The 11,084-nt window shown below is 48.2% G+C and overlaps 1 protein-coding gene and 1 pseudogene across 1 annotated transcript in view; both read left to right on the top strand.

Annotated features, from left to right (window-relative positions):
• Window positions 1-11: 11 nt before the first annotated feature.
• On the top strand, window positions 12-147 carry LOC146046491 (U2 spliceosomal RNA; annotated as a pseudogene).
• A 5,206-nt stretch (window positions 148-5,353) lies between these two features.
• The window catches only part of BBS2 (Bardet-Biedl syndrome 2), a 30,729-nt gene continuing 24,998 nt past the window's right edge, over window positions 5,354-11,084 (top strand). Inside the window, exons 1-5 of the mRNA XM_083165220.1 lie at window positions 5,354-5,505; window positions 7,519-7,644; window positions 8,434-8,661; window positions 9,633-9,758; window positions 10,895-10,957. Coding sequence (XP_083021346.1) covers window positions 7,528-7,644; window positions 8,434-8,661; window positions 9,633-9,758; window positions 10,895-10,957 — 534 coding nt within the window. The 5' untranslated portion in view covers window positions 5,354-5,505; window positions 7,519-7,527. The remainder of the gene's footprint in view (window positions 5,506-7,518; window positions 7,645-8,433; window positions 8,662-9,632; window positions 9,759-10,894; window positions 10,958-11,084) is intronic.

Here is an 11,084-nt window from a genome sequence, read left to right as displayed (position 1 = left end):
GTAGTGTAGTAATCGCTTCTCGGCCTTTTGGCTAAGATCAAGTGTAGTATCGGTTCTTATCAGTGGGTATGGACTGGCCTCTGGCAGAGAATAGAGAAAGGTTGGACTGAGTAGCTGCTCTGATGGGCGGAGGGTGTGGGACCCCTCTGTTTTTTCCCGGGAGCAGTGAAAAGTCTCACTGAGTATCTTCACCTCTGCCTTTGGTAGGAGGTGTTGTTTCCGTAAATCCACTGGTAAGAGGGGGGGAGAAACACTGGGCCTAGTAGTTTGACTCTCCTGACGGGGTTCGTAGCCCCCGAAGGATGAGCAGCGAAAGGCTCAGTCTAGTATCCATTCCCAGGGAGCGGAGAAAAGCTGAGACCGAGTAGATTGGTCCAGGTTGGGGCTGGCCCCCATCCTGGGCACAGCGAAAAGCTCAGCCTAGTATCTTAACCCTGGGAGCGGAGAAACACTGGGACTGAGTAGATTGCTCTTCCGAGGGGGGTGCAGCCCCTAAGGGAGTCTTTCGAAAAGCCCAGTGGAGTTCCCATTCCCATGCCGGGGGCTGGAAAATGCCGGCTGGTGAGACGGAGAAAAACTTGGTCGGACGCTGATTGGTCGGCTGCCTGGAGCCCGAGGCTGCACTGTGCCCCCGGGGAAACTCGGGGGTGCCTGATTTGCACTGGTGATGTCCAGCACCATGCACTGAATGGCACACACACTGCGCACTTCCCTCTAGGTTAGGCTACACGTCCTTACATCGTCCTTTTGGATGGGGTAGGACAATTTTTTACACCCCCACCCCGGCCTTCTGGCTAGGGCCTCTTTTATTTATTTCTTTGATTTGCACTTTTGAGCAGTTCACGTTTTTCGTTAGTTTTGTCACGTTTTTTTGATTTGGGTAGTGCGGCTGTCCCTAACGGGCCTTCTGTTCCCCAAACGTGGCTGGGACTCTTCACCTTTTGGGGAGAGTCCCGGTCCCCTCGAGGGCAACCCCGAGCCGCAAGGCGGAGGGAAGCCTAAGCGGGTCTCTCCAAACCTTCGGTGCGGAGGACCCACCGTCCAAAACCCTTCCGGGGGTGGAGGAAACGCGGGTCTCTCTGAGCTTCGGCGAAGGGGACCCACCGATCCCTTTTTTCCCTTCCTCGGCCTTATGGTTGAGGGGGGTCAGGGGAACCATGGGGCCTTTCTCCTTTGGGAGAGGGTCCAAACTTTCATATGGCTGCCCCCTTTGCACGTGTTTAGGCACAGCACTGGTGGTGGTGGGAGCACACCTCGGGCTCCCTGAGTTTCTTCAAACTCAATGGCTTTCGTCTGGAGCACACCTCGTGCTCCTGAGTTTTTTCAAACTCAATGGCTTTCGTCTGGCGACTCGACCATGCAGCCCATTTTTCTTCAAATGCTTCCTTATTGTGCATCCTGAAACAACCACACCACTTTTTTTCAGAGTCCTGTATTTCAGCTGAAGTTATTTGTGGATTTTTCTTTGCATCCCGAACAATTTTCCTGGCAGTTATGGCTAAAATTTTTGTTGGTCTCCCTGACCGTGATTTGGTTTCCACAGAATCCCTAATTTTCCACTTCTTAATTCAAGTTTGAACACTGCTGATTGGCATTCTCAATGTCTTGGATATCTTTTTATATCCATTTCCTGTTTTATACAGTTCAATTACCTTTTCCCGCATATCTTTAGACAATTTTTTTGCTTTTCCGGTGACTCAGAATCCAGACATGTCAGTGCAGCACTGGATGAAAGATACAAGGGTTTTTCAGGAGACCAGAAACTCACTGACCTTTTATACACACACACACACACACACACACACACACTGATTACAAGCAAACAGATCACAGTTGAGGATGTTACCTTTTGTAGCCATTCAAAACAATTTGTGTCAACTTGTGTTCATGTTATCAGGCCAAAATCTCCAGGTTATGTAAACTTTTGATCAGGGTCATTTGGGTAGGTTCTGTTGTCATTATTTAAAAAGAGTAAACACATACCTCCCAACTTCTGTTGATGTGAAGTAGGGCCACTCGCACAGCTGAAAAGGGGGCACGACCAATGCTAATGAGGGCACGACATATGAAAATTAGCGACAATTCGGTCACACACCCGTCTTTCCCATATATGACTCTGAATAGACGCTGACGCATGTGCACGGTGTCTATTCATTAGTCTGGGGGACTCCCAACTCCAACCCCCCCCCGCCGCGGGACACTGCCGGCCCGGGAGGAATGCGGGACATCCCAAAAAACCAGGACGGTCACTCAAAAAATGGGACAGTTGAGAGGTATGTAAACACAGTTGTTTGAATGGCTTCACCCAACCACTAACCATGAGTGAAAAACTGTGGAGGAAACAAAAACAAAAATCCCGAAATATTCAGAAAACCTACAGTGTTTGGAATATTTTGGATAAGGGGATTTTCGTATGAATTTATCGTTCAAATCCCTTTCTCTGAGTCCATCCTGGAGACACAGCTAACCATGGGATGTAGGAGGATCCGCAAGAGCAAGGCACCTATGCTGACTTCTTTGAGAGGCAGGCTCCTCTCTTCTGCATCCCAGCATTCCTCAGTTCAACTTCTAAAGCACAATAGGATACATTACTCAGTACAACACCTGAACACATTAATATGCACAATCAAATAATAACCTTATAACATGATAACACATGAACGGTATAAACTTACTGAGCGTAAGGGAGGGATCCCTGTGTCGACAGGATGGACTCTTACAAAAATCCACTTTTCTCGTCCATCCTGGTGACACCGCTAACCATGGGACGTTCAAGAGCCGGTCCTTTGGGAGGGTACTGTCACACCAGGAGTCTGAAGGTGACATTTAATAGGATGCGCTTGTTGATTTTTTGCGATTTTTAGGCAACAAAATGGCGTTTTTACACTTTTTCACGAAATCGCTTTCTTAATATGGTGCGCTAAGTCCTGTAAAAAAAGGGAATTCGCATTTCCAAAGTGTCTAAAAATCGCCACTGATGCAGACCAGGTCCTGATGGGCGAATTGAACCAAAAGCAACTTTGGTCAAGTGCAGATATGGTTAACTTTCTCACAGGTGTCCTCAATTTTAATCATAAACACCCCTACATATACCCAAACATCATTAAGGACACCTGTGAGGGTTTGAGAGATAGAGATTGTGCAGAGTGGTGTGGAGGAGCTGTGCAGGAGGAGGGAGGAAGCTGCGCGCCAGATCCAGGTACCCCGACTACTTCGTGCTTCACGTAGGTATCGTGCTAGGCTGTACCTAGACTCCATCTCTCATCAACAGGTTGTGGGGATGTTTAGGCTGAACAGCAATAAACTTTTGAACTTATTTGAGCAGGTGAGAGATGATTTGGACCCTTATGGGGTGCCAACTATGCAGTGTCTGGGCTGTAGAAATTAATGTGTGCCCTCTACTTCTTGGCCACAGGCTCCACTCAGTCTGTGACCTCATGGTCATTGGGGGTCTCACAAGCCACTTTCTCTAAGCATTTACTTGCTTTCAAGAAGTTATGGTGAACATATATCAGATTGCCACGTTGTGAGTCTGAGTGGTAGGACCTTAAGGTGGCTTTCTATTGGCTCTCAGCATTCCCAAATGTGCTGGGAGCCATAGATTGCACCCACATTGGGCTTCGGGCACCCCAAGTGAGGGGACACTTCTACATCAATTGGCGTGAGCGTCACTCTCTGAACGTGCAGGTGGTATGTGATGCCAACCTCAAAATACTCAGTGTGGTTGCAGGCTACCCAGGGAACTGCCATGATGCCTATATTCTGCATATTCTGCATCACTCAGCCCTCTGGGACCGATTCCAGGACCACCAAATGCCGGATGGCTGGCTACTTGGTAAGTACATTTTAATATATATAAATGTTTGCCCACTATATATAGTGCTGCAATGTGTTCATTTACATAATAAACAATTATAACACTCCTGTGTAGTGTGCCATTAGTGTGTAAACCAGTGGTTCCCAAACTGTGCGACTAGGCTCCCTGGGGTGCCTCGAAGCACTTGCAGGGGTGCCTTGGTTTGGTTTTCAGAACCGATTCAAAATATAATAATAGGCAAAATGTAATAGGCAAAATCAGTGCTTGTGGTTTCCAGTTTTTAAATATGTGGATAAACAGAAGTGAATGATGTCCCTCACCACATAACTGGACCTAAGGATGACATGTAAGCTCAACTTATTTAATTTAATATTGTTTTCTGAAATTCTCGGTAGCAAAATTTGCACCTTGGGGTGCCTTGACAAATATTCTGATAATCTAGCATGCCGTGATGCAAAAAAGTTTGGGAACTACAAATATAGCTAACCCTCAATCACTTTTAAAGCTGATGTCAGTCTGCCTAAAATATGGGTATGCTTGTTTTTAAAATCACAAATTACCAAGAGTAAAGGCCCCCATACATTGAGGCGATTTGGTCCGATTTCGACCAATCGGCCCGTTAAATCGGACCAAATCGCCTCTCCCTGACATGCCGTCGGGTCCGATGTGTGGTCCGTGCGCATCGGACCCGACCAGGTGGTCGGTCCGACAGGCCGTCCGACCACCTGTTACTCCAGGCGGCGAGGCAGGCGGTAAGCAGGGACGCATGCGATCCCTTACAAGTTCCCGGCGGCTCGCAGGGTATCGGGTGTCCGTACACTGCTGCAAGACATCGCAGGCAGTGTATGGGCACCTTAAGGGCTGTTTCACACAGTACGGTTCCTGCCGCACGGTGAAATCCCGTACGGCCAGGGAGCCGTGCCGCACTCAGCAGTTGTGAATGGACACTATTGTGTCCATTCACACGGGACGGCCACGGCCCGGCCGCACGGCTGCAGCCGGATCCCCCCACTGGAAGGGACGGCTGCCGGGCTGTGGCCATCCCTGCCATTATAAAATTCTGAGTGCGGCGCGGCTCCCTGACCGTACGGGATTTCACCGTGCGGCAGGAACCGTACTGTGTGAAACAGCCCTAAGTGTACCCTGTATGTGTGTGTGCAGATAGATAATGGATGAATCTATATATGCACATGACAAATGCACACTACAGCATACCTCCCAACTGTCACGATTCCGTCGGGACAGTCCCGATTTTCGGGTCCTGTCCCGACGTCCCACCCACGGCAGGCATTGCAGTTGGGAGACCCCCCAATCTAGTAGAATAGACGCTGTGCGCATGCACACAGCGTCTATTCTCGTATGAAAATTAGCATAAGCCGCGCCCTCATTTGCATACGCCCCGCCCCCTTTTCGGACGCAAGTTGGGAGGTATGCTACAGTGCTGCACATATTATCCGTGCATACAGCCACTGTGTAGTATACTTAAGTAGAGCTGTAGTGAACTACAATCCCCATCATGCAATCTGCCGCCCATCACACTGCAGCGAGGCTGAGGCTGAGCACTGACAGACCAATCACTACGTTGTCACCTCCCTGCAGCCATAAACATTCACACAACTTTATTGACAGCGGACGCGGTGATATTGTGGGACAGCCTAAATCAGAGCGGAGAGTGTGCCCGTACCCAGGTAGCTGTGTGTGACACGGGGGACAGGGTGCTGATATAAGGGAGCGGGGGTATGGGCAGAACGCGGCCCGGGAGGGAGCAGGGACTCTATGGTGAGGGCGGATTGCGTTCCCATGGCAACGTGAGGCCGCAGCTGTTACCCAGATTACCCTCTGTCTCTGTTATTATAGGGACACACAACCATCCACATTCATAGCTGTGTATTCTGTCTCACACAACACAAGTGTGTGTGTGTAATCTATATTATACACATAAGCAGTGTAATAAGTTATAGATTAGACTACTTAGTAATGGCATGGGCTGATCACATTAGGTGGGTGATTCATCCGCACGCTAAGCGGCTTAATAACGTTGTCCAGCCGAACTCCTGCCAGGGAATACCCTCAGTACCATTCGCAGGGATGTGTACGAGAACACATCCCCCGGCATGCAGCCGCTAGCAGGAGAAATCGTTCGATGGTCGCCGCTGCCCCTGGCAAGCATCCACCCGCCAGCGACCCATGAGACCCCCATAAAATGCTGGGTGTTCCCGTGGGCAAACCTTGTGCCCACCCCCAGCCCCCCCTCCCTGCAACATATGGGGCAGGGAGTGTGTAACTCACAAAGACGTTCGTTGCTGGGGTCCGCACATGCGCCAAAAGGCGCTTGCCCAAACCCCCCCACCATCGGAACGGGGCCGAATTCGCCCACGTTCAGAATGGTGATGAATCACCCCCTAGGTCTGCAAATGAAGTTGTGTTATTGTATGGCATGGGAGCTGCTTCTGTGATACCTTAAATCTGTTTTATCATCATAAATAACTGGTGGATATGGCTACATGTGTTATCGTGCTGCCGTGCCTTTATATGTGTGGGTGTATAGTGTTACCGCTAGGCTGTTTTAGCGGGGCGCTGCACCCTGCCTGATTTTTAAAGGGCAAAATGCGCCCTGCACCTCTGGCAGCGCCCCACTAAAACAGCCTGCCTCCTACTCCTCCAGTGGTATCGGGGAAGCCCGGCGCCGCAGTAAATAGCGATGCCCGGTGCTTCCCTGGCAGTGCAGAGCCTTCGGGACGGCCGGGCCCGCCCCCTTCAGTGATGGCGGAGGGTGGCCCCTTTTCGTCACGGCACAGCCTGGGCATGCCCCTTTTGTGACGTCGGCTGCCCAGAACCGTGACATCGGCGGGCCCCCTTGACGCTGCCCCCATGCAGCGGCACCCTGCCCACCCCTGTTCATAGAAGGAACACTAGGTGTGTGTGTGTGTATATATATATATATATATATATATTTATGTGTGTATACATAATTCGTATGTCTGCAGATTCATCATGTAAACATAAACTTAGTGAACTCTACCAAAAAATCATATATGTGATTTTTTTGCGTTAAATTCCTCTTTAATAATCTGTGGACAGCAAAGTGGTTCTGAACATCGCCTTCATTTGGGGATTAGAAGATGTCCACGGGCCACCTAGCAGAATGTTAAGGAGATGGACAGGTAGTCCCATTGCGCTTTTTGGCTAGTAAGTGGCCTATCTAGGAAGTGCTACTTATCTCAAAACTAACTGAGAGATCGCTTCATTCATACTCCCCAACTGTATGTATAAGGGGCTCTTCAGGACTCACAAGATAGATTCTGGAGTGGTGGGCGGCCAAGATGTTGGCTTTGCATTGAATTGCATCATTGTGGCGAATATGCTGCATATCCAGACTTTGGACTATGGAGTCGGACCCACAGTAACATGACTGCTGTGCCATTCCTCCGCCCAATGGGTGGATTACAGTTTTGGTTCAATTTTGGATAAGAAAGGGGCTTCCTCCAAGAATACACCAGAGGTGCAGGAAAGCTAAATGCGAGGGATAAATTAGTCCTTAGAAGACTTCAAAATTGTTGACAGGGAGGTCTGAGGGAAGCTGCTGCCTCTGGAGGAAGGTTGACACGGGTGAATAGTTGGAACTACCAGAGTTGTAAGACTGCAGAGCGGACTTACACAAACTCTTTGATTTACGACCAATATCACTTCTCTCTTCACAGAAAATCATCATGCTTGTTCCAATATTTACTTTGAAGTTGAATCACAAAATCAACCCTCGCATGGTGGCAGTGGGGAAATACGATGGGACGCACCCCTGTCTGACAGCTGCCACTCAGGCTGGAAAGGTATAAGGAACAAGCTGAGACACTGCCTGTGTGCCATCAGATATAGTCATAAGAACGTTTCCCTCCGTACGACCACCTCTTATCTATACATGTATCTTGTATCTCTGTTGTAAATAATGAGTATTATCTGTGGCCAGATATTATCAAACCCGGGACCATAACATGCATGTGGCTATGTGTCCGTCTTACTGGATACGTATGGGGAAGGCAGCCATTTGGAGGGCTGTAGAAATATATCATTATTAATCTATTAGTTAACGAGCTAGTGACATAAATGAGGCACGAGGCTCTGTGCCTGATGAGAAATAAACCATAACACTGAATCCACAAGCCTCATTCATCATTCGCGTCTTTAGTTCCCTTTAAGTTGGTATTGTCGTGGTTCTAGCTCTTACTGACAAAATGGCTTCCTTCAGTCTGTATGATACCCCTTTCACACTTGCAAAAATATCCCGGGTTTTTGCACATGAACGCGCATCAACCCGGGATTTAGCTGACCCCTCCCAGCACCGCCCCGGCCAAGCCTTCAGATGAAGCCACCCGCCCGACTTCATTCCGGGTCGGGTGGCCAGTGTGAAAGGGTACATTACCGGGTAGTGTCCCGGGATGCATCCGGGAACACATTCCCGGGTATGACCCGGGTCTGCGAATGTGAAAGGGGTATAAGTGAGTGTTCCACTTCAGCGAATAAAATAAATGGTTTCAAATGAATTTTGATGTGTTCTATTTTGTATAACGTGTCCGAAGTACAGATCTAGCATTATTTTAATATGTCATTTTTTTCCCTAGGTTTTTATACATAACCCGCATGCCCGCGGGCAGCGCGCCGCTGTAAACCGCTTAGTGCAGAGCACTCAGGACACGGATATCTCCCTATTGAACATTAACCAGAGTGTCAGCTGCCTCACTGCCGGAGTGCTGGATCCCTCCCTGGGCTGTGACTCTCTCATAGTAGGGACTCAAACCAATCTCCTGGCCTATGACGTTCACAACAACTCTGATCTGTTCTACAAAGAGGTGACTGGCAAGTGTTGGTCTAAGTGGCAGCCGATAGGCCCATGCTCTTTCAGTGCTCTGTTTTGATAGGGTCTGCCCAGATATAATGGCTTTAAGTTGATTGGGTACTTCTTTACTTTCACGGCGCCAGCATGGCGTCTGAGTCCCCTTGCGGAGCTCACTTCGCTGGCCCACGCTGCGGGCTCGGTGGCTCGCTACGCTCGCCACGCTATTTAAAATCGACTCCATGCCAACATGGATAGTGGAGGTATGAACTATCCATGTTGGCATGGGGTTAAGTTCCTTTGTTTTACATAGTTTGTGGCGAGCGTAGAAGCCGGAAGTAGCACGGCGCCATGCTGGCACCGTGAAAGTAAAGAAGTACCGTTGATTGAGTTTTTTTCTTGTTTTTATAAAAAACATTAAAAACAACTTAAATTGAAAGCACTAAATGATTGATTCTGGTTTCCAATTACTTTGCGGTACTTTAAACATGGAGTAATAGTGTTCATTCTGACCAAAACATGTGCACTTCCTCTTCCCTGCCCCGGGGGGTGTCGTTCTCTGCTGTCGAACTTCTAGCACAGTGTGGTCTGTATTTCAGCACTGATATGCAGACCAGACCTGTGGTAGAAGAAGTACCACAGCATAGAGGGTATACCCCAGGCAGGTAAGAAGAACTGCACAGGTTATTTTATGCAGGGTCCTGGAACGAACACTAAGTAAGATACCTGTGTGCAGATGACTGGCAGGTCGGACGTCCAATAGGAAGTCACTTCCAGTCACAGTGAAGCCAGTGTCATCTCACGGACTGCACTTGGCTTCACTGAAGTCCTGCAGCCCATAGGTAAAAGCCACTGCCTGTGCGCCACGTCACCTGTAGACCTTATTTCAATATGGCCTCCTCTTATAGTTGAACAGAGCTGTGGAATATACAGTATTGGCATTTTCACAATATTTCATGTTAATGGAAATGTCCTCTCATTGCTTAGATTGTAGATGGAGCCAATGCAGTGGTTCTTGGGTCCTTAGGAGATATCAGTTGTCCCCTTGCGATTGTTGGCGGGAACTGTGCCTTGCAAGGATTTGACTGTAAAGGGAACGACATGTTTTGGACGGTAAGAAAAAAATTAGCATTTTAGGTGATTGCAATGATATTTCCCTTCTGATATTGCAGAACGCATTGCACGCCTCATTTATGGTCTAAATGTATTATGAGTGGTAAGTGACGTCTTGGCTATCTTTCCATGGGTCACTTTGAAGAAATGAAGGGGGTGATCAATCTTGTATTCTGACTGACGTAGAGTCCTGACGGTCAGGATCCCGGGCGTTTTCGTTCAGCTCGACCGTAACAAGTCAGATCTGTATTGTCTAATTCACGGCCGTTTATCGACAATCCGTGGCCGTTTTTTAGCCGACACGCCCACTTTCCGAAAGTAGACAGCCAGCTGGTGAGTGTCGGAAAGTGGGCATGTCCGTGAAAGTGGGCAAGTCGTCAAATTTGACAATCTGCGGTCGTTTCCGACGCAACAGATCTGACTTGATTTAAAGTTGGATCTGTTTTGTCGTAATCTGCCTTCAATTCGGTCGGATATGGCAGTATTGAATAGGCAATGGCCGCTACTTCCGCAAGCAGAAATAGCAGCCAGGATTGAATACCGCCGTAAGAAAAATCGCATCGCATGCGTTTTTTGCATGCAATGCGATTTTCCTATGTAATTTATTCACTGCTCTCTGGCCTTGTGCGGTGTGATGAGATCGCATGCAATTTTATAGGGTGCGATGCCATTTAATGTAGTATACACTTGTATGACATACAATGGGATTTAGGCACCCCCCCCCCACTATCCGCGCCACCCCGAAGCGTCGGCAGCCACTTAAAGCAGCATTAATTTACAAAACATTGCCGCTTTAAGAAAATGTCTTCATTTGGCCAATGCGGGCCACCTCCTGCGATCACTGACTATTACATTGCACCGTATGTTCCCATCCCTCCGGGAACCAAGTGATGTGGACGATGTTTAACACTGTATGGGGCAGATTCAATTCAACGCATTGCACATTTATGTGCCAGTTAAGGTAGGCAGATTCTGTACGCACCTCAATAGGCTTTTTATTTATTATTTTTTATTAATTTACTTACATTTTTGTTATTTAATAGTTAATGGCTGTAATTGTCTGCATAATAAGTTGCAGACCGGTAACTAGTCATCTATATGCAATTCTGTGCTGTAACAGTATATCGTGTGTTTAGGTTACAGGGGACAATGTGCGCTCCCTAGCTTTATGTGACTTTGATGGAGATGGAAAGAAAGAGGTAAGTCTGTTGTACACGGCTGCGCGCAGCTTCTCTTCTAGATTCTGGGGTGCAAAGTTGGTATTGGTAAAGCTGAGCCACTATTTTGTTGTATGATATTATATGATAACACAATGCTTGTCAATAG

This window comes from Crinia signifera, chromosome 11 (assembly GCF_055691185.1).
Source record: "Crinia signifera chromosome 11, ASM5569118v1, whole genome shotgun sequence".
Classification (NCBI taxonomy): domain Eukaryota; kingdom Metazoa; phylum Chordata; class Amphibia; order Anura; family Myobatrachidae; genus Crinia; species Crinia signifera.
Note: the sequence above shows the minus strand (reverse complement) of the source record. Positions and strands in the feature narration are given on the sequence as shown.